The sequence below is a fragment of the Bradysia coprophila genome, unplaced genomic scaffold (assembly GCF_014529535.1).
Source record: "Bradysia coprophila strain Holo2 unplaced genomic scaffold, BU_Bcop_v1 contig_373, whole genome shotgun sequence".
Lineage (NCBI taxonomy): Eukaryota > Metazoa > Arthropoda > Insecta > Diptera > Sciaridae > Bradysia > Bradysia coprophila.
In genome coordinates, this window is record NW_023503632.1 from 328279 (window position 1) to 351405 (window position 23127).

The 23127-nt window shown below is 36.1% G+C and overlaps 3 protein-coding genes across 6 annotated transcripts in view; 2 read left to right on the top strand and 1 right to left on the bottom strand.

The window, feature by feature from the left end:
- The first annotated feature begins 1732 nt into the window (after positions 1 to 1732).
- LOC119082064 (calnexin) lies at positions 1733 to 7720 on the top strand. Of its 2 annotated transcripts, none has more exons than XM_037191402.1 (13): positions 1733 to 1878; positions 2278 to 2383; positions 2461 to 2739; positions 3994 to 4068; positions 4143 to 4214; positions 4412 to 4545; positions 4616 to 4725; positions 4790 to 4964; positions 5029 to 5332; positions 5401 to 5541; positions 6157 to 6282; positions 6677 to 6847; positions 6913 to 7720. In XM_037191402.1, exons 2-13 carry the CDS (start codon positions 2282 to 2284, stop codon positions 7000 to 7002), a joined length of 1779 nt encoding a protein of 592 aa, XP_037047297.1. In that variant the 5' UTR covers positions 1733 to 1878; positions 2278 to 2281; the 3' UTR covers positions 7003 to 7720. The 2 variants fall into 2 exon arrangements, with proteins under 2 accessions (XP_037047297.1, XP_037047296.1); XM_037191401.1 differs by having other exon boundaries at positions 1767 to 1922.
- Positions 7721 to 9745: 2025 nt separating this feature from the next.
- Positions 9746 to 23127, bottom strand: part of LOC119082062 (rab3 GTPase-activating protein catalytic subunit) — a 47228-nt gene continuing 33846 nt past the window's right edge. The window contains exons 5-14 of one of the 2 annotated variants that reach the window (XM_037191397.1): positions 11702 to 11750; positions 11496 to 11637; positions 11243 to 11434; positions 11046 to 11177; positions 10879 to 10988; positions 10575 to 10815; positions 10351 to 10487; positions 10128 to 10283; positions 9971 to 10062; positions 9746 to 9906 (exon numbers count right to left, since the gene is read on the bottom strand). In XM_037191397.1, coding sequence (XP_037047292.1) covers positions 9840 to 9906; positions 9971 to 10062; positions 10128 to 10283; positions 10351 to 10487; positions 10575 to 10815; positions 10879 to 10988; positions 11046 to 11177; positions 11243 to 11434; positions 11496 to 11637; positions 11702 to 11750 — 1318 coding nt within the window. In that variant the 3' untranslated portion in view covers positions 9746 to 9839. Of the gene's footprint in view, positions 9907 to 9970; positions 10063 to 10127; positions 10284 to 10350; positions 10488 to 10574; positions 10816 to 10878; positions 10994 to 11038; positions 11178 to 11242; positions 11435 to 11495; positions 11638 to 11701; positions 11751 to 23127 lie in introns of both variants that reach the window. The other variant, XM_037191396.1, reaches the window with a different exon arrangement.
- LOC119082063 (leucine-rich repeat and fibronectin type-III domain-containing protein 3) overlaps positions 17093 to 23127 on the top strand; it is a 32884-nt gene continuing 26849 nt past the window's right edge. For both annotated transcript variants that reach the window (XM_037191399.1, XM_037191400.1), the window contains exon 1: positions 17093 to 17737. In XM_037191399.1, the coding sequence (XP_037047294.1) occupies positions 17734 to 17737 (4 nt within the window). In that variant the 5' untranslated portion in view covers positions 17093 to 17733. The remainder of the gene's footprint in view (positions 17738 to 23127) is intronic.

Here is a 23127-nt window from a genome sequence, read left to right on the forward strand (position 1 = left end):
TTTGATTTAGTCTTGCCACATGACAGAGACATTATTTTAATGCCGCCGAGATGCGAGTCGCGAGCCGCATGTTGCTCGCTATTATTTTCGATAATAATCGGAAATATTTTGAATCTGTCGATAACGGTTATAGTATCATTTTCAGTTAGAAACGTTTGCGAGAGGCTGATGCGTAGAAGCGAACTTATGAAAATGTTTAGAGGGATCCTTATGAAAAACAGCAGCAATTTCCTTTGGAATTTTTTATATGTGCCCAGTAAGGTATTCGACCCTAGGAACCAAATCCACTTTCAAAAAAAAAGTCTTCGAAGCTTGTATGGCTAGTGTGAGGTGATCATAAACCGCGAAAACATGCACTTTTCTTACAAAAATTTGTCCAGTTACACGAGCTTTACAGGGTGGTGCGGGGTGTCATTAGAGAGGTAATTGAATGTACTTTCGGGGCAAATAGGGTGTTATTGGGTTTAAAATTCATCCGCACTGAGATATGTGCAGTTGATGTTTATAACCGAAAAAGACTGAAAACTTACACTTTTCTTACAGAAATGTCTCCAGGTACACGAAACATACATAGTCGTGTGGGATGTCATTAGAAAGGTAATTGCATGTACTTTCAGGTGAAGTAGAATCTTACGGAAGTTTGCTACCATCTCTACGATGCAATATAACCGCTTAAACATTTCAACTTCTCATGTTTCATCGTAGATCCTTCTAAACCCCCATAAGACCCTATTTGCCCTGAAAAGTACATGCAATTACCTTTCTAATAACACCCTACACGATTCTGTACGGCTTAAGTAACTGGAGAAATTTTTGTAAGAAAAGTGCAAGTTTTCGCTTTTTATTGACCTCTAGCTAGTTACAGAATCTTCGAAGAATTTTTTCGAAAGTGGTTTTGGCTTCTGAATACCTTACTGAACACATCTAAAAAATTCCAATAGAAAATGCATCCGTTTTCGGTCTGCTGTTTTTCAGAAGAATCCCTCCGGAGCAAATAGGGTCTTATTGAGTTTAAAATTCATCCACACTGAGATAGTGCAGTTGAAGTTTTCAACCGCAAAAGACTGAAAAAGAACACTTTTCTTACAGAAATTTCTCGAGGTACACGAAACGTAAATGGTTGTGGGGGTTGTCATTAGAAAGGTGTGGTTCGATTTAAAAACTTTTATTTCTAATTATATGTTGTTTCAGGGAATAGAAGATTATGAGGGTTTCAAAATATCTACGATGATGAGCACAAACATTTCAACATCTCATATTTCATCGTAGATGATTCCAAACCATCATAACACCCTATTTGCTCTGAAACAACATAAAACTACCTTTCTAATTCTAATGTCACTCCACACGAGCCTGTAAGTTTCAAAGCTGTATACTTTGGGGTACAGTCTTGGTACGTTTCGTATACCTAGAGAAATTTCTATAAGAAAAGTGCATGTTTTCGGTTGTACCTATCTAGGCACACGTGAAAAATTCCACTGGAAAATGCGTCCGATTTCGGTAGGCAGTTTTGCAAAAGAAGCCCTCTGTTTGCCTAAAAAGTTCGTACAATGGAGTTATCTCAGTAATCAGACAAGTCCATGACTAGATGGATCGAATAGGTATAAAAAACATTACAAAATAAGAAAAACCAATTGCATTTACTTGATAGTCCCGCTCAATATTTGAATTCACAATCCACATCTAACCATAAAAGCCATAATTTTAACGAAATAAAAAAAAATGTGCTTTCAGCACTAGGAACGGCTCGCATCACGTATCTCGTACGAGAGCTGTCACTGTTAAAAATTATAATTTTTCTGCCTTTTAGTGAATGCAAGATTGAAAGGGATTATCTGTGAACGATTACTATTAAACCGGCGGTGTCGAAGTGTCTAGGTAATTAGAGTAATTGATTTACAAATGGTTCCTATAAAGGCAAAGTAAGTGGGCTTGTTGGAGTGAAGAAAAAACGAAAAACTAAAATTTTTGTAGATTCAGTAATGGTTCTATGCGATTATGTGTCCGGTCGATTGTAATAAAAGTGCAATGATTAATGGACTGAGAGTTTGTGATGTCGTATACATTGTGTTATGTGTAAATGGTTTATAACAGAGGGTGACTGAATCCGAATAACTGCATTTCATTTCATTTTTTTTTCATTCTACGGCGAAGTGTGAATGTAGGGAATTGGGTAACATTCATAGAAATAGGCCAATTAAATGGGCGGAAGTTGTGTTACATTGTTAATTAATGGAATTTGTGTAAATTTCCCTTCGTTTTCCTGTTTTTTCTTAGAGCGATGATCATTTATTGGGTCCTGCTGATCGGGATTCTTTTCCAAGGCACAATTTGTGAAGAATTAGATATTGATGAATCTGTACTTACAGCCGAAGAAGAAGAGGTAAGACTGCCGGAAATTACGTTAAAAAAACACCCCGAAATATGCTGACGATCCCTTTCAATTACCATTCTGTGCAGCTACTGCATCCGTCCGAACCGACAGCCGCAGCACCGGTAGAAGATCAAACCGTTAACTATGAAAGTCCGTACGCCCATCCCGGCAAATTTCATTTTGCCGAACATTTCGACAATGAGGAGTACTTCACACGGCGATGGATCAAATCGACGGCCAAAAAGGACGACATGGAAGAAAGCTTAGCTAAATATGATGGTGAATGGTCGGTCGAAGAACCGCATCGGCAAATATTGAACGGTGATTTGGGAATGGTGCTGAAGAGCAAAGCAAAGCATGCAGCGGTAAGTGGAATTATAGTTTAACGTGAATGCGGGGACGGGCGATTCGACTTTTTTAATTGAGAGATTTTTTTTTTTGAATTGATGAACAGTTCAGGTGAGGAGTGTCTCTTCGCCATCAAAATTTGCCCTTTTCGAAATCGAAATGTTTCGAAGAATTTGAAGAAACAACCGCACACCTCAGTAATGTTCGTTCTAGGTTTTTGTGTAGAGATGAGCGGGTCGAGGATTTTCGAAGCCCGACCCGAACACAACCGGAATTGAATTTTCGAAACCCAAAACCCGCTATAACTGAAACCCGACTTGAATTACATTTTTAAATCCCGAGAACCCAAAAGTCCGGTAAAATTAAATCGTCTCGTGACACGATCCTCGTGTTCAGGTCGAGTTTTTTTTTACCAAGTCCGCTCATATGTGTTTTTTTTACCCAATATTACTGCACTGTGACTGGGAGACAACTCCTGTGATAAACGTTTTGAGGAATTCATTTGAAAAACCTACCGAAATCGCAACTAACATGTTCTCTATAACGTACGTTATCTAAGCTTTCCATTGAGGCATTTCATATGCCGTGGTTCCTTGACCTCAGCTTTCCAACGAGCCCACTCACATCCAGTCCAAAAAACACCCGTTTAAGTACCTTTGAACACCTGCCAAACGCATCCAAGGATATCTAGAGACTATGTGAGTTTTGAATTGTTCAGACCAAGACCTTTTGAAGGCTCCATATGTATGCATCCCAGACGAAGTGGGTCCGATTTCCGTTGGTGGTTTTTCAAAAGAAACCGTCCCCAATCAAAATTTGCCCTTTTCGAAATTGAAATATTTCCAAGAACCGCAGACCACAATAGTGTTCGTTCTAGGCTTTTGTGTAGAGACGAGCTGGTCGAGGATTTTCGAAAACCGACACCAACACAGCTGGAATTACATTTTTGAAACCCGAGAGCCCAAAAATCCGGTAAAATTAAATCGGATCGGGGTTCGGGACGAATTTTTTTAAACCAAATTCCGCATATTTGGTGTGTTGTTTTGCCCAATATTACTGCGCTGTGACTGAATTGTCACTAAACATTTTGTCTCATCTTATAAATCTTACATTTCCCTTTCATTATGAAGAGACTAAAGTAGAATTAAGGCACTGGTAGAGAAACATAAGAGCGCCACGTACAAGTAAAATCGATCTGAGATCCACCAATCAACCTATACATAGTGAAGCCCTTGGTTAATTTAATTTTCACCCTCTCTCATAACCTTTAGATCGCTTCGCGGTTGAATAAACCTTTCGTGTTCGGCGATGAACCACTCATTGTGCAGTATGAAGTTCAACTACAGGTAAGGAAGCACATTAAAACTATGTTTGCGTGACCAAAAATTCGTCATTTAAAAACAATAATAATTATCAACAGGATGGCCAAGAATGTGGCGGTTCTTACATCAAACTGTTATCGTCCGGAAAAGAAACGACCGATTTGACCAAAGTAAGAAAAACGAGAAAATTTTTTGGTTTTCGTACAGTCAGAGACAGTGAAATTTCAGCAGATTGGTTTTGTGGATCAGCTGTGAAAACAGCTGAAGCAAGTTCATGCTAAAATGTCACTGTATCTGACTGTAGAATAGAATTTCCAATCTTTTTCTTTAAATGACTCTTCTCTTCCAACCACAAAAAACATTTTAGTTCAACGATTTAACTCCATATACCATTATGTTCGGACCGGACAAATGTGGCAATGATATCAAATTACATTTTATATTCAAACACACCAATCCACTTAACGGTACAATCACCGAAAAGCACTGCCGCAAACCAAAGTAACGAAATGTTCACTCACCTTACTTTTCCGAACTAATCGATAAAATTTTACTTTGCTTTTTAATGAAGAGAACGCATCGAAGAACCGTTCAAAGACAAGCAACCGCATCTGTATCAGTTGATTCTGCGACCGGACAATACTTACACCATTCGTGTTGATCACAAAGTTGTAAATGAAGGTGAATTGCTTGCGATTTAACGAATCGAGCGATTGAATTATGACGGAATTCTAATTGCATACAGGTTCACTGTTGACTGACTTCACACCACCGGCCAATCCTCCAAAGTTCATCGATGATGTAACCGATGTGAAACCTGCCGATTGGGATGAACGCGAGAAAATCAGCGATCCAGATGCTAATAAGCCAGACGACTGGGATGAAGATGAACCACCTCAAATTCCAGACACCAGCACCAGGTAAAACGTTTTTTTTTTCATCTCATCAACCGATCGAATTTTCACATCCATCAAATTGTATCAGCAAACCGGAAGGATGGTTGGATGACGAAGAAACGATGATTCCGGATGCGAATGCTGTCAAACCAGAGGATTGGGATCCAGAGATGGATGGAGAATGGGAAGCCCCGTTAGTAGCAAATCCAATATGCGAGAAAGCGGTCGGTTGTGGACTGTGGAAAGCGCCAATGATTGCGAATCCGAAGTACAAGGGAAAATGGCGTGCACCGTTGATTGACAATCCGAACTATCAAGGAAAATGGGCTGCCAGGAAGATAGAGAATCCGGAATTCTTCGAAGATCCACAGCCATTCAAAATGACTACCATTGTAATGAGAGCGATTCGCCAATTGATTCACTGGCTGTGACGAGTGCTCATTTTTGCTTAACATTTCAGGCTGCCGTCGGCATTGAATTGTGGACCATGTCTGCCGACATATTATTCGATAATATCGTAATAACGAGTGATGAAGACGCTGCCGATGAATGGGCGGCCAAGACGTATGACTTGAAGCGAAAACAACTCGACAGAGAATCGGTGAGTATTTCGTCGGTGACGATTTTATGATCCACTTCACTGGAAACGAGATAATAAAATCATATGCTGCGTGTGGTGTGTGCGTGTATATCGGCGATACGTGCATAAAATACAATCCATCAGTGGAAACAATTCGGTCAATTGAAATCCATTTTTTTTTGTCGATAAGAAATCTCTTTGGACTAGAGTGATGCGTTACATAAATTACAAGCCAGGCTGGTGGGCTTTGTACTTTCTCTACTGTTCCATTCCTGTGTCAATTTACATTTGGTATTTGCGCCGACGATGCAGCGAGGTATTTCGTGAAGCAATACGATTTCGATTCGTTCGAGTAGGCTTGAGGAAGTGTAGCAGACATTCGTTTCTCGGAAATTTGATATTTTCGAAGAACATTGAAATTTGGTGTCCTATGTGCTAGAGGGACCTGGCCTGTATGATAATCGAATTTTTGGTCCTGAGGTCAGGTTATGGTGTTATCTATCGACATATGTTAGAGAAGGCCATAACCTGGCCTTAAGGACATCTTTGTTATATCGCGGTCTTACAAGAACTTACCGTTGTATAAGCCTGTAGATGCTCGATTTTGATTTTTCTTTTTGATTTTCCCATCCCTAGGAAACCTTTGTAACAAGACTGATAAATTTGACCAATGAAAATCCATGGCTGTGGGCAGTTTATGTAGTTGTAGGCGGCCTACCGCTAGCATTCCTCCTGTATTATTGCTTCTCCTCATCCGGCAAGGTATGTAGCTATGGAGAGTAGTTCGCAATATTTTTGTTATTTTGATGCTTGCTTTGTGTGGCAATGTAGCAACTCCAGTAGAGGCGACATTTCTACACCGTCAATATCGTCAACAACGATATTATCGTTCAAAAAAGCTCCTCTGGACGATATTATCGTCCTGAGAACGAATTATCGTCCTGAGAACGGTATTGTTGTCGTAGGAACGGTATTATCGTCCACAGACGATCTTGACCGTGTAGTCACGTCACCTTCACTCCAGTGACTATTTTTGAAAAAACATTTTCTCGAATTTTTTACAATCTAAAGAAAATTTCGGAAAAGTCCAAGAAAATGCTTTTTTTTCGAAAATAGTCCATCACAGTCCACTTAATTGTTTACATCAAATCGTTAGGATCAATCGACTGAATCGTCTCGGTACAAGAAGACCGATGACCAAGTTCCCGATGATGAAGTGGATGGACAACCTAGTAGTGCAAGCAATAAGTCTTCGTTAGACAAACCAGTGGATGATGACGAAGAGGACGACGAAGAAGTTGATACGAATCGGGAATCTGAATCCGATGTATGTCTTAGATGGACTGTTGATGGGGGATGTGATTGTAATTACTATTTGATTTTTTTAAACAGGAAATCAAAGAAGCTGAGCCGGCCGAACCGGCCGCACCAGCCGAACAACCGAGTGAGGGAGCAAAGAAACGTAAACCACGAAAAGACTAACCATTTTTTTAGGGGGATTGCATGCTAGCTCAATCCGCAGTTCATTTTCCAATATATACAAACATTCTAAACAAAAAAAAATAATTTAAAAAATTCTCGATTTTGCAGAATTTTGTTTTGAAATTTGAAAACAAACAAAAATTTCTTTTTCTTTCGTATTTTGTCAACTTGTGTGCTTATATCACCACGTATAAAATGCAAGTTCGTAAATAAAATTTAGTCAAGTCGTGTTTATGTGAATTTTTTACTTTTAGTCATATTATAGCATCGGTTCAGAAGTTGAATGTTTTCTTATGATGAAATTTTTATGTTTTGTACTATTCAAACAGAAGAATTAAAAAATAATAAATCGAATGCTTGACATGAGGTTCCGATATAGAAAAACACCATTTTCCAGAGTGTGTGTTTTGATACACCAAAGTAAATTCTTATTTAACGATTTGCAAAATATACTTTCCTTTTGCCGGTAAGAAAGAAGAGAAAAAAAAAAGATTAAACTGAACGCGCTGCTGTTACATCAATTTGTGTGAATATTATTGAATATTTTGTAGTTCCAATTGAGTCGTAATTTATAATTTAGACGTAAAATGGTATTATATTTTAAACAGAAATAAAATGAAAAAAAAGGAAAATCATAAATGATGAAAGAGAATCACATGTTTTCTGATCGTATGTTTGAGTTGGTAATATCAAAAAAATAAATAAATTGAAACAGAAACATTTTAGTGGCTTTTCTCTTCTCTGGGGATATTGGTCAGGCGACACAGGCTTATCAGCTTACTGTATACTTCAAGTTGAAGTCTAAAAGGTGGTTTCTTCATTCAACTTGAAGTGTACTTAGAATCTCCAGTGGAGCTGAGCCAGAAAGCAATGTTCTTACTCAAACTTCTCGAGGTACACAAAACGTACATGGTCGTGTGGGGTATCATTTGAAAGGTAATTACCTTTCTAATGACACACTTCACAACCCTGTACGGCTTGTGTAACTGGAGAAATTTTTGTAAGAAAAGTGCTAATTTTCGGTTTGTGATCACCTCCTACTAGCCACGCAAACGTCGAAGATTTTTTTTGAAAGCGGTTTTGGCTTCTAGGGTCGAATACCTCTCTAGGCACATATGAGAAAGTCCACTTCAAAATGCGTCCGATTTCGGTACGCTGTTTTTCAAAAGAATCCCTCATCAACTTCCAGATACTTAATCCTGCATAGCTCATCTTCGAACTTAACCTCAGGAATTTAGTTCTTCGTAGATTAAAACTAATGTCAAAGAAATTGATTGAGAATTACTCTAGTTATCGTGTTTACAAGCAAAATTTTGGGACAAACAATTACGTTTTTCATAACATCTCATACAACGTTTGAGGCAAACATTTTAGGGCATTTTCTGGCATAAGGCCCTGACTTACAATCAAGGGAGCAAGCTAAGCGCACCTCTGTTTGCACTAAATGCATTAGGAAAGAAGGAACTTTCAGACATCAAAATAATCAAAATTTAATTTGATTTTCGATTTATCTACTTCTATATTTTCTGAGGATATCTTCCTAGCGAGCCCTCGTTTACAAAAAACTGAACACTTAAATGAAATTTTAGGCAATTTTCAACATAATTGCCATTTTTAGCGTTTTTTTCATTGATCTCAAATTTGTTCCAATTTTATCCTATTCCCTAGAGCTCGTCAAAACCTTTCCAAAGAACTACCATTTGTTGAAATCGGACCATTTATTACGTCTAGAGATGATGTACGTGAGTAACTTTCAAGAAAAAATCGTTGCTTCCAGACGTCCTTCAGATCTCATCAATACTTTTCATTTAATGTATCAATTTCGAGCAAAAATTCATTGGGAAATTCGTGATAAAAACTCGCTGTTTTACTCTGTTTTGCGTGCCTTCTTGTCTGTAACCACGGATCCATGAGCCCGATTTTCGACAATCAATATTCTGATGCCCCACCAATTGCTGATATATTGAAGTCTTAAGTTCTAATTAATGAATGAACCCGCATCAACACAGTTAGAGAACCATTTTTTCCTCGGTCTATTTCAAGCTCTGTGCAAATTTGGTCAATTTGGACTGAAGATTTTTATCATCTATTTTCTTACGGTGAACCATTAGAGGTGAGCGGGCCGAGGTTTTTTCAAAGCCCGACCCGACCCGTGCCCGACCCGAATCGATTTTTACAACCCGATAACCCGAAACCCGACAGATACTGAAACCCGGCCCGACCCGAACCCGACCCGAATTAAATTTTTGAGACCCGATAACCCGAAACTTGACAGATACTGAGACCCGAAAGATACTGAAACGCGCTAAAATCCAAAATTATTTAGAAAACGCAAAAAAAATATTTCATTTTGAAACAGTTTCTTGAATTTCTTCCAAGAAAAACGAAATTGCCTAAGTTAGATCCAAATATAAGTGTCTGACGCTGTGACTTTACATAGAAAACTTTAATTCGGGTCGGTTTGGAATTTAAAATTTAAAACCCGGCCCGAATTGAATTTTGGGAACCCGAACCCCGTTAAAATTGAATCGGGTTCGGGTACGGGCCGGGTTTTTAGCCGACATCGGGCTCACCTCTAGTGAACCATTAGGGAAAACTAGCATGTTCAGTTTCAAGAGGCTCATTTCATTTTTAAGCATTTTGTGGGTATTACCTAAGCGGCAAAGCCTAAGCTTTGACTAGAGTTTCCTTATTCAGTGGTACGCTTGTTGTAAAACGCAGACAAACACAAAAAGTTTTAATTGTGTGCGATATCACGGTTGATTTTATTTCCGTGCAAATGAGAATGAGATACAATAAATTGTTAGTCCGGTGTGCCTTGATGCTGGAACTAAATCTTAAAAAAATGTCGTGTCCTGGGAAAATGCCCCGCACAGCCGAAATTCATTTTGTGCCAAAATCGCTCTGTAATGACAACAAATTCTTCCAAAACGGAACACTTCACCAACAAAATTGTGTCTAAACTCACCTTAAAAATTGTGGTCCTCCATCACCTTTCGACAACGTTTTACCGCTTAATCGAAGCGTAAACTGTTTCTCGGATGGATTCGGCAGAGATTGCTGAAATAAGAACCGAAATTTCAGTGAAATTCTTACGATAGTAGGTTACAATTATCGAGTCCTACCATCTGATTAGTTGGCTCTTCATCGATCGGTTGTTCATTCTGTATTCGTTTCACTTCGGAAAATAAGTTTAAAAGTTTCAAGGAGATATCGCCTCTGGCTCCGTCGGCCAATTCAGCTTCGTATCCTCGTAATAGGGACTCCATCACAGCTTTATCCTAGACGGCAACAGATTTAAATGGGTTCTATGGTGCCCGAGTGCTAATCGGGACCGAGTCTACTCACCTTCGCTTGCAGATCAAAAGTGTCTCCCACCCTCCGATGCGTAAATAGCTTATGGGCAAGACTCTGCGACACTGACGATAAGCATTCAATGTTCGAAATGTCTTGCAAAAGTGCTTCCCACTTTGCTATCGAATTCACTGCAATATAGACACGACGTTAGTACAATTCATAGCACAAGCGGCAAGCGATGATCGAAAAAATAATTTTTAGAAAAACCAACATACTCCGTGAATTCGAAGGTGTCCACAGTTCACGTGACAATTTACAGCACTGGGCGATGACTTTATCGTAATTGGATTCATAGTCGGGAACGACGATCGAACTGGTTGTCACATTTTCCTTAACATTTAGAACAGCTGTATGAAAGAGACAGGCTAGTGTAAGTTGGACAATTTGGCCAATATTTCGCGACTCCAAAAAATGTGTAACTTTTTCCGCCTCCTTGGCATCGTCAAACAATCGTTTCTGAGGAGAATGCGATCAGACGATAAATATTCAATTGTGAACATTCGTTGCAATGATGCTTACCTGACGTCTTGCCGGAACCGGTTTTGCATTACCCCATACGCTCTGCCATGTATTTCCTGGAATGAGCATTCTAGAACTCAAGCGTCCTTTTCTGGGATTGGGTTCTTCTTCTGTAGAAAAAGAATTATTTTCGTTTCATTTTAAGCGGCTTTAAAACCCACTCTCACCCTGATCATCTTCGATCCAGTCTCTAGGTGAATACCATCGAATGAAATCTTCGATTTTTCCGTTCGGATTGGCTGCTTTAAAACTCTCCATATCGGATAGCAATGAGGCACTCATCATTTGGGCTCTTAATTCTAAACGAAAAATTTTCATTTTTCCTATGAATTTCCAATGGAATAATTTCCCAGCTGAAACTTACCACTTCCTGGTCCCAATTTCAACATAACTTCTGCATCATCTTCCAGTTGATCTTCGGTTTTCGGCACAGGCTCTTGTGTTACCGGGACATAGAGATATTCGTCACTATCTACTAGCATCATATCACCTAGTCGGGATAGGCGTCCTTCCGGCTTATTCCATGGCGCATGTTTACCACGATTTCGTTCTTTTTCTGGCAATAGAAATCACATGTTTTATATCGGGAATTGGAAATCCCAGAAAATAAGACCAACCTTCTTCCTCCTCATTCGCACAATCGAAGAATTCATCATCGGAATCTTCATGCGAAGGCTTTCCTATGGGCGACATCATCGCAAATGGTAGACCACCTTCTCGAATGCTTCGCCGTTCCATGCAAACGTTCAGCATTTGTAACTTTGGATGTAATTTCGTTTTAATAAAATGGAATTTATTGAACTGTTACATTTTGTCGACCTACTTTTTGATGTAGCAAACATGTCCGAGAATCGGGAAAGCCAGTACCAACGCTAGAATTTAATGAAAAAAAAGAACAGAAATTATTGTCTTTTCATATCACCCATAAGCTTTGCGGTTCGTTTTTATGGTATTTTATTATTTTTATTACTTTGAGCATGGCCACTGAAACGATTTTAGAACGACATAATGTAATAATTTTAATGTTCTCGAAACGTAAGATAAGGGTGTGAGAGCGCGACACGAAATAGTGGAGGAAGAAAAAATTGTCTTTTGGAGTGAATACACGACACACAACGGAAGATCATTTTTTATTATGTTAACCATAAATCCACTAGCGACAATCTACCCGACTTTACACAATAATTTTTGGAAGCGCATTTTAACAAGCATGAATTTGGCTTAAGTTCCCTTTTTTTCTATAGAAACGTCCTGTAGACAATATCGTTCAAAAAACGATAATGCAATCATTGTCCTGGGTGATTAAAAAATCTGACGTTCCTTTATATCGTCATCGTCTTGGGTGATAATATGGTTTTAAATTTATTTTTTTAACAACAATCTGGACGATAATGATGCCCAGGACAATATTAACGTCCAGGACAATATCGTCTAAATTGTCTTAAAAAAAGTAAATTTAAAACGATATTATCACACAGGACGATATTATCATCCAAATCCATATTATCGTCCCAAAAAATATCTTCCAGTACGATAATTTTGTCCAAAAGAACGATAAAATCGTACAGAAAATGGTAATTACGATAATATCGTCCAGTTGATATTTTTATCCAGGACGGTATTTATTATCCTCAAAAAACGATATTATCGTCCACGGTACGATCATTTTTTATCACTCCTGACGATATTGACGGTGGAAAAAAGTCACTTCTTCTTCTAGTTCCACCGTATCTCAAAATCCAACAAAGATATAAAATCAAAACGAAAAACTAGCCCATTCAGTAGCTTCGATATGTTTCTAAATCGTAACAAGTAAATCATTTCAGAGCTCATTTCAATGCCAGCACTTTTCACTATTTATGGCATGCCATGTCATTTGTCTGCTTTACGGTTCACCTATTGTTGGATTTATAGAGAAAAAAATCTTCCAGTCTTTGAGTTGGCACATTGTTATTGGAATAATTGTTATCAATGAGAGAGCATTGTGGTTATTCAACAGTGGCTAAAATTAAAAAAAAAATTCTTCTGTGATGGCAATTTATTTTAACGGCTAGGATGGTTAAGATGTCGGTCCTAAGCTTTTAATTTCAAAAATATAAATGAGTAAAGAGTAAATCTCATCTAGATTTGTGCGCCGGTCAAATTTTGCTATCGACTCGGCGTCAAAACAGGGACCGGTGGCTTGATTTCCCAAAAAATTCAGTAAATTTTTGTGATTGGCAAAAGTGCCGGCATTTTTGGGAAAAAAGTTTATCAGCACCATCCGGCGCACATGTCTAATCTCACCAGACATAGACATGTGCTCATAAAATTGTAATCAAAAAATTAAATCTTAGGATGTTTCTTGTGCAAATCTTTATCCCCAAAAATGATTACGACATCAGCCAGTTAAATGTAGAAAGAGAACGTGAAATATTAGCGACTTATAAGAAAAATGCAAATTCAACTTATATCGTGTTGGTTTAAGAAAGGAGCCAAAATATTAAAATTTCTTTTTCCTTATAATTCATTAATGCGCCACGTCCCCTGTCTGCATTTATCTATTCACAGAAAACCTTATGTACCTCTCAGTTCAGTTGATAAAATTTACTAAATTACAATTGGTGCTTTCACCAAAACTATTAATCCGTCTCGCCGTTGGTTCTGTGGTCATTTCCACAGAGACAAGTTAAAAATGTACGTTTCAGAGACACTCTTTTCTTGGTTCGACCTACTTCACAAATAAAACAATGTCCAAAATAGTAATGGAACAAATATTCTAAATATTTAACTTTACTTTATGGTAAAATGATCCCCAATATAATGGAAATTGGTAAAGCAGCGGTCTTTTCATAATATATTAAGCAACATCACGTATACATATACATATAATTCGACGGTCATAATATCATCTATAGGACAGAGAACCTACTTTTACGATAAAAAAAAACTTTAAAATAAATTATTTATTCAAATAATGTTTTCAACCATGCACAGCGCAACACCTCCCAAATAGGACTGCATACATATATATTCAACCAGGACACATCAATTTACATTTTAAACCATTTTTTGTTTGCCTTCCGAGTCCATCCATTTATGTACACTATAGTATAGCGGCATAATGTTACGTATGCTGTGAATGGTGATGTTGACAATATAACGAATTGAGTTTTATGACTGTTACATTTGAGTTTATATTTATTTTATGAATGGTGTTCGACTAATATTCAGAACATAATGCCACATTACAAATCGGTTTAACAGAAACATTAGAAATTTATCCAGTTGGGCTGATGAATGGGAATGTAGAAAATTGGTTAAGTGAATTCTAAAATAACTGCCAGCCAATTCCTAAAACATTTTTTTTATTTTGGCAATATGCCATTGTCAGGGGATGTACCACCCTTTAGACCTCACACTCATACAAGCATATTAAAATCAAAAGAAAAATAATCGGAAAGTGTTCTGATGTACTAATGTTAGTTCTAATACCTGTGCCAAACTATCATTCATTCGAGATTAGGTTTTTCGTTAGAGAGATGAAAATATAAACCCGACCCTGGCCGTGGTTAAACCAAAACCAAAACTTTGGTTAAAGCTACCATTTCGAATTGTGTCAACCATAAATTCCCAATCGTTTGCACCTTTTCCAATATAGAGGTTGCACAGGTGCAACGACAATATTAAGCGATGAGTTCTGATTAATGTTTTTATGTTTAGCAAAATTTATGTTGAAACCATTGAAATGGGGTCGCGTTCATAAATTACATAGTAACGCAAAAATCAGGATTTTTGAGACCCCCTTCTGTCAGACTTACTATAAATTTAGAGAACGAGAATTCAGATTGGTGGTAAGTCGATGCCTTTAAAGATTCGGGTTGTGACCTGTTCAAAGAAATAAGACGAAACCGTAAGGGCTAATCACTGCTTGACACTGTTTTTATACAACGAAAAGAGGATTCGTCTTACAGTAAACGTCAGTGAAATTTAGACTTTCAGACGTATTTTGTTTGATTGAGGGGACCAGCTAAAAAACAGCTGAAGCGAAATCATGCCTAAGATTCACTGTCATACACTGTAAGAATTATAAACCAGGGGGGCCATCCATAAAGGGTGTCCGCACTATAGGGGTGAGGGGGGTTCGCCAAAGTGTGACCGACATGCATTTGTGTAGCGGAAAAGTGTGGACAATGGTGGAGGGGGCTCTAAAATTCCAGAAAAACCGCGGACGTCCTTTATGGACGGTCCCAGGAATATTTTAATTAAATGTAGCCAAAGCAACCAACTAGATATTTTGCAAATCAAATAGTTTACGGATAATACTATGAAAATTGCTCCATACTCCTTTCAATTACGGGTCTGTTAAGAGCGACGAACCCTTTGCGTAGGCTACATTTGGGCAGAAAAATATAACTTGTGTAGATAACATAAATTTACACAATCTGCAAAGGTTTCTCCAAGTGTGAAAAGTTATTACACACAAACCAATTTTTCTTTTAAAAGTAACACATTTTTGAGTGTTTTAATGGTTTTACTTTTTCAAAAAAGATTTTGGTCCAGAGAAATCATCAAAGGACGACATTTTTTCCGCTCAAATGTAGACTACAAATTTTCAAATAGTTCATCGCACTTAAGAGACATCAGTGTTTCCACCAGAATTCTTTTTCAAAAATTGTGGACCGCAATAACCACCAAATAGATTTGTTTGTAGCAGCTATGAGAAAACTGAGCAGTTGATAAAAATTTCATTATACTGCTTTCTTTTCTCAGAGCTGGTCGAACGACTACAACCAAAATTAATTGTTATTTCAAACTAACATTTTCGTGGTCTTTATTACGGTCGTACATTTTTTTAAAAAGGATTCTGATGAAGCTATATATCATCAAAAATGAAATACGAGACAAATGTAGGCTACAATTTTAACTAAGTACCGATGTCTCTTAACCTGCTACATACGGTTATTCATCTGTTATCGATAACGACGACAAAAACAATGACAAGTAAAATGCATGTTAAATAGAAATTGAGGTACAAGATTTGAGATCAACAGATTAAAAATACTTTGATCAATAGAAGTAAAAAACGTGATAATAATACCAGTCATATGCTTGCCGTCTGTAACAAATTAAATGCGTTTTATTGTTCCATCGTGAACCTTTTTTTTAGAAACTGTTACCGATATTTTACATCTAAGTAAAATCTTCCTTGATTGCAATGCTAATAAAAGACGATCTGACAAAGGAACGACGAGACCAGATTTATCAAAATTGTGTACATTTTTGTACAATTTTGTGATAGACTAATAAGACAAATTTCTCGACAACAACAAAGGGTCAATGCAATAACTTGTTGTAAACAAGAGTTTCTGTTTCGCCACCAGCGATCGTAGTAAATTACGTGAAGGAATTTCATTCCAACCGTGTCATAGAAACTTTACATGTTAAACCATTTTTTTCGTTTATTTTTTTTTCTACGTATAGTCAGAGTCAGAGCACATATATAAGTGCTTAAAAAACAGGTTTTTGTTCCTTTTAATGCCTTAATGCTATGTGTATGCTGTTGGTACTTTTATTAGGGTGAGGCTGATAGATTATATTATTTATCATAGATAACCATACGAACGCATTCACGTATTTTATTAGATAAAAGATAGCAGACTAAGAAAAGAATCGTCGACGACAATAGGAATAAATTCTCATTTCGTCAACGAATTTCCAACGAAATTAATTTGAATTATTAGTTGACTGTTATTCAACTCTCGAAAACTATTGTCCGACATCAACTTTTCATTTGATGAAAAAAGAAGTGGATCTATGATTAGAGAATTTACATTTAAATCAAACTATAACTGAACATAGAACATCGACGATTATACATTCAACTGCGAGAATTCATACGGAATCATTATATATCTCTGGACAACCTGAATACATGCAAGTTTATTAGTTGTATACGAATATTTTCTAACTTCTTGTGCGAATAAATTGTAATTGGTGCAAATAAATTTACCATCTACCAGTCTCTGAATTTTCTCTCTTCGTACAGACCATTTTCTATATTATATACTCCAGCAGCAAGTGAATATATATAGGTATAGGATAAACTATTTCAATTTTATAGCGCACGCCATACTCACATTCTCAATGTGGATAACGTTAAAATATTGTATTACCACGACTTTTGAGATGGTGAAAATATTTTTTCTTCTTCTGCTGGAGTTTACATGTTAGTCACCTGTGTATACTCGAACGCGAAACATCGCGGCTGTTATAGTTTGTCGTGTAACGAAAATAATTCTTTGGATTGTTTGAAGATTCAGTTTTAAAATTGATTTGTTTTATTCGCAATTGAATGTGTTGTTAATTGAGCCGATTATGTTGTTTATGAAAAGAACAAAAATTTATAAAATGAATTAAATTCTTGGTCCGTTTATAAGAATTCGAAATGGATAATCAGATGGTTATAATAGTTTAGAACAGCCAGAATTGATTGCTATAGTACACTATACATTCCAATGTCTATATGATAATCAATGGTACAATTTAAACCGTTAATTAACACTCTTATTCACAACAAGACTGTGTTATAAATGAAACAAGGTGCCGTTATATTTAAAAGAATTCTTTTTTTCGAATTTTATTTTGTGTGATTGAATAGAGGTGCGCTTTGGTGATGTATTTAGAATAAACGAACGTTTTCCAACATTCATTCCGTTTTATTTACAATATTTTTGCGCTATATTCAGAAACTGATCCAAATCGACTGTCTGGATATTGCACTGTTTGATGTGATATTTTCTTTGACTATCGGACAAAATAAATTGTAAAAATTAGCTGCTCAAAGGATTATATTTTTATGGTGACTTACTGCACATGAGTAAGTAAATTTTATTTTCAGCAATGTAATAAGCACGTTTTCGAGGTTTGATTCAGTCGTTTTGGGGAAAGGCGTGACAGTTTTACCGCGTGATTAATAATCTCGAACGGCAATATCGAGCATAAGACAAAAGTATTATCGCTGAGAGGTGATATTATTGATCGAATTGATCGGATTGATATTGATCGTCCAGAAGGTGGTAATATCACCCAGAAAGTGATAATATAGTCCAGAAGGTGAAAACATCGCCCAAAAGGTTAAAATATCGCCCAGAAGGTGATATTATCGCTTATTGTCCATAAATTATCGTCCTCTTGGATAATAATATAACCCAGGGTGATATTATCACGCACAATTTTGTGGAAGATTTTATCATCTTCTGGCTGATATTATCGCCTTGGGGGTTAAAAGTGGTTATTTAGTCCTGGGCTATATTATTGGGCTGGATTTCGAACAGAAAGTGTTTTGAAGATGTCAAGGGTGAGAATTTCTGGGCAATAACATCGCAGATATTATCGTTTTCTGTGCGAAATTATCGCCTTCTGGTCGATAATTATCGCTTTTTTGATCAATAATATCATCTATGAGCGATAACATTGCCCAGAACTGCCCCGTCACCGTTTTTGGGGATGAAATTGTTCTAATCTTTGATGCGATTGCAAAAAATTGAATTGAATTTTGAGATGGTATGGTTCTTATGAGAACCATCCAGGGACTATTTTTGGGGCAACATTTTCTTCAATTCTGCCACGTTTTCGATAAAAATTTAGGGAAAATTTGAAAGAATATAGGAAACGTCGAGAAAATGCAGAAAAATAAGGGAAAATATTTTCTCAAAAACAGTCCCTGATTTTGTCTCTACAATATAAATGGTTCACCAAAGGTGACTGGTTTTACTGATTTACAAGCTAATCGGTTGGAAATTGAATAATTTTAGCAGAAGTTTCGGTAACTTCGAGAGATTTATGCAGATGATGGATGTGAGCATGGATGATGTGTTTTAACTTTTTTTTTTAAATTCTATTCGTCTAATAAAGTTTCTGTGCGAAACATTGAGTAATTAAAAGTGCTTAACTTAAAAAAACAACATTTCTTCCATAAATTTTTCTCTATTTTATTTAGAGAATGCGGTGCACAGGTGCAAACAATTAAATGTCCCGCATTTTGCAGACATTATCGTGGTAAATAATTGTCGAGGAAAATAATTTTTTGTTTCTTATCACAGAGGAAGTGAATTATCTTTTTTGCTAAATTATGCTACCAGTTCCGTATTAGGCGTACGAAACCACTGCAAAATTTAAATCGAGCTCGACCCAATTGCATACGTGTCTCAATATCATTTTATTTTATTTTCTCGGCTGCAATTCTCTCCGAACTAGGCAAGAATGATACACGAATTGATGCGATTTGTTTCGAGTCATGCAACGAAATACAAAATTAAATTGCGTCTTGTATAATATAGAGTCAATTTGTATTTGGCAATAACATTGCCTGCAGTCATTTGTTCACCCTAATTTGATTTTAATTCGAATCTAATTATCCAATGAACTTGGTCCACTTGTATCTTCTTATTAATTCGGAATAAATTTCCAATTGCCCACCACAATTGTCATGTACAATTATTCAATCTGCCCTGAGGATATTTCGACACTGAAAGTTACCTCTATCTACCAAACACAGTGTCATTAACTACCGTATTAATGCCATATGTTACCATTGCACATAGCTTTCAATATGTGATTCACTTATGCCATGGCGCGCCAGAATTACGTAGAATTGTCAATAAAATTATTAAAATTTTAAATTTCTACGCACCAACGAAATGATGCATCAAATCACTCTTCAATGAATCATTTGAAAACGGTGCTTAAGATCTTACGCTCCCATCACATCCTACACATCAAACAGTATATGTAAGACACATATGGATGATAAATTCGATTCGGTTTTACAATGTAATGGAAAACGGATTTATTTCGATCAAATCGTCAGATAAATAAATAATAAAAACTAATCGAGTGTGTAATGGATTTAACATGAAAGGTACACTGGAAAACTGGTCTCAATTGTGTTTGGTGTAATTATGAAATACGGTACACCTGAAGATGCTGCAGAATTGGAGACATAAAACAACATTTTTTTCTTCTAGTTCGTCTTCGTTGCCTCTAACGGTGCATAGACACATGCAATAATAATATATTAATCAGAGATAAATTATTTCCAATGTGCAAACTTTCAACCTGTTTCAACAGCAACTTTTTTTCAACACAGAGTACCACACGAGAGATGAAGAGCCTATGTTATTGCGTATACAACACATTATCAATGTTAAAGATTTTGATTACGTCTTATACATCTTCTGAGGGAAATTTGAATAAAATAAAATTTTAAAAAAATGATTCAAAGAATGTGTTTGCAACAATTACGACAAGTTGTGTCTACAATGGTTTAAGAAATTAACAGTTCACATAATAAAGTTAGAGGCAAAATACTTTTGTCTTTCGACTCTTGTGTGTGGTATGTTTTTTCTAACATTTTTTTTGTTTTTTTCAAAATGACTGATCCAAATCTTGTCTGACAAATCATAATATGTGTACGATTGTTGAAATAAATTTTCGTTTAAACAATGCCATATGAAATATATGAATTGAGTTGTAGAAGGCAGAGAGGACTGGCAGACAAGAAGAAAAAAAAACAAAATTTTCATATGAAATTCATGAAAGATGTGAAAGTTTTTCTCTGTTTTTAGCTGGAAGATTTACGTAATGCGTTTTGTTGGTGACTGACCTTTTGCGTAGTTAAACATTTAAAAAATGCTTCACAAAAATTAAATTTATTATTTTAATATGGGAACATTTAACTGAATGAAAACAAACGAATTTGAAATTAATTTTTAAATTTATCCATGCAAACACCTTGACGGTGATTTTTTGTTGTATTGTTGTTGTTACAATCAAAATGACGAAAGCAAAATCTCGACGAAAAATTGTTTACGATTTTCAGCTAAGAGCAATGTAAACAAACCGAAAATTGTTCATCGGTATGTTTGATGCGGATATGAAAAGGTTGTTTGTCATCTAACGATCGAAAGCAAACAGTGCAACAAGATTGCACTTTGTGATCGAAGCACCGACTAAGAGTGGCAATCTAAGGTATTTATTCTGGGACTGAGAGAGTTGCGGGAAAAAATGAAAAGTAGGAAAATATGCATCTTGAAGACATTGAAACAATAGAGTGGTGTCAGTCAATTTTGTTTTTGATATACAGGTTAGTGGTTCAGTGTACGATACATTAAATACAGACGAGTTTAATGAGGATGTTGTCAAGAAGTCGCGAAGTTAGTTTCTCACGTCATATCTCCAAAATGTTGTAAATGGTCGTTGATGTACAAGTTATTCTCGACACAACTCTGGTGTTTCAAGGTCTTTGAACTGCACATTTTCTTCCTTTTCCTGTTTTCTCGCACCTCCTTCTATTTTGCCACTGATGTTGCATCAAACTTTTCTTTACCGTTTGTACATGTTGTACAAGAGACTTCCAAATTACTTTCGATAAAAAATGCACTGAAAAAGTGATTGAATCTGTATGATGGAGAATGGGAGGGGGATGAGAACATCAGTCTTCTTCTTGCTTAAGAAAACATTATGTACACAACCGAAAAGAAGGTCTTTCGCAACGACTAACTTGAATTGTATGCTTTTAACATATTTATCCGACGACAAGGTGTGCATATTGCAGCAACGACGAGTCTCTCTCAACAAAGTGTCTAATTATTATTTCTTTTTCTTCCACGCGGATTGTTTAAACAGTTTCTTAAAATTCATAGATAAACCATATTTCAATTGTCGTCTGTTCATTTGTACAATGCTCTGTGGCAGCGTACAAAAATTATTATTTTTTTCTTCTCTTCATTCTCACAGTTAAAATATTTACATAATGTCTACCCATCTACCTGGTTTTGTATTCTATTCAAATGATAATCATTCTTAATACTGAGATAGAACTGACTTCATTATGTGCATGGCTTCATTTATAATTCTAATGTGGCGGAGTATTTATACGTTAACCATTTACTTCCAATTTTTTTTAAAGTTTCACCAAAAAGAAACTCTTTGTTTAGACAGAGAGCACACGAACGTTTTCGTACTTTATACTTTATCGCTTCCTGAATTTCGAGAAAAATTTTTTAATTTCATTTTTGTGAAATAAATGTTCGGTCTAGTCGAATAAATCTAATAAGGAAACGTTAAACCAGAAAGTCGCTGGAACATAACACAAATCCAGAAATCGGAGTAACATTCAGATTATTTATGTCGCGTGCTGAACGAACCCAGCTGTCCAGATTAATTATAATGAAAACCTCACGGTCACAGAAAAATCTTTCTGACGTTGAAAGTGGACTGGACATATTGTTATAAGGTATTCCGAAGTTAATTCGTTTTCCTCCAATCTTGCAGTAATAAAAAATCATAAAATTCAAGCTCTCTGTCTACGAGAGAAAAAAGAGTCTCATTTCGCTTAATTATAACTTTAATAAACACAATACTCGTTAGTTTAAAAGAATTATGTTGAAATTTATCGCTAGTCCATTGTCTCATCTGTTTATGTTCACATCTTACGGTTATAATATGCTTGTAATGTTCAGTAAAGTATGTTTAACCGAAAAAAGAATTCCCACATCTAAAATTGAATTTTCTACAAGGCCAAGATGGTTTGCTAGTTAACTAAGCTGTACAAGAAAAAATCGAGTGTAAATTTCAAAGGAAAATTATGCAAAGTCGTTTAAAATATCGAACAATAATTTCGTTTCTTTAACGAGGAACAAGAAGGCGCACTTATGTTTTGAACAAGCTTAATCTTCCAAAACCGCGATTATTCTACTTGTTAAGAAAAAGTCAAGTGCACGGTCGTTTCGAACCACAAAAAAAATAACAAAAAACCAACAAATGTGAAGCGTCTATTATCTTCATATTATACGTGATTAGAACCATTAAGACAGAATTTTTCTACCTGCCATCCATGTGATATTATTATTCATATCAGGTCTCTCTTGTCACAGAAACAATATAATAAAAAAAATAAATAAATTTAAACTTAACGATATCCGCTACGGTAAGAACATTTATATTTTATGATTCTATTTAGTAAATAGACGAACTGATGGTCTAAAAGAACTTCGTTCTTTATATAGATGGTATACACATAGCATTATGTTTTAGGGTGCTGCGCCTTGCGTCTTTTAAATAAATATATTTAAAAAAAAATGATTAATGAAATATGTTTTCATGTGTGTGGTGTGATTAACCGTATTTTATTCACTCAAAAGGTCATGAGAAAATAATGTTTTGTTGACGCCTCGTCGGATGACAGTTCTGGAGATAAAATATTTA

What these genes read in the sequence shown, in the direction of transcription:
- LOC119082064 (XM_037191401.1), top strand. Translation starts at nt 1,903, where the DNA reads ATGGTTCCTATAAAGGCAAA. An exon ending in TTACAGCCGAAGAAGAAGAG is followed by an intron (nt 2,384 to 2,460) that starts GTAAGACTGCCG and finishes CATTCTGTGCAG; the next exon opens with CTACTGCATCCGTCCGAACC. An exon ending in GCTTCTCCTCATCCGGCAAG is followed by an intron (nt 6,283 to 6,676) that starts GTATGTAGCTAT and finishes TCAAATCGTTAG; the next exon opens with GATCAATCGACTGAATCGTC.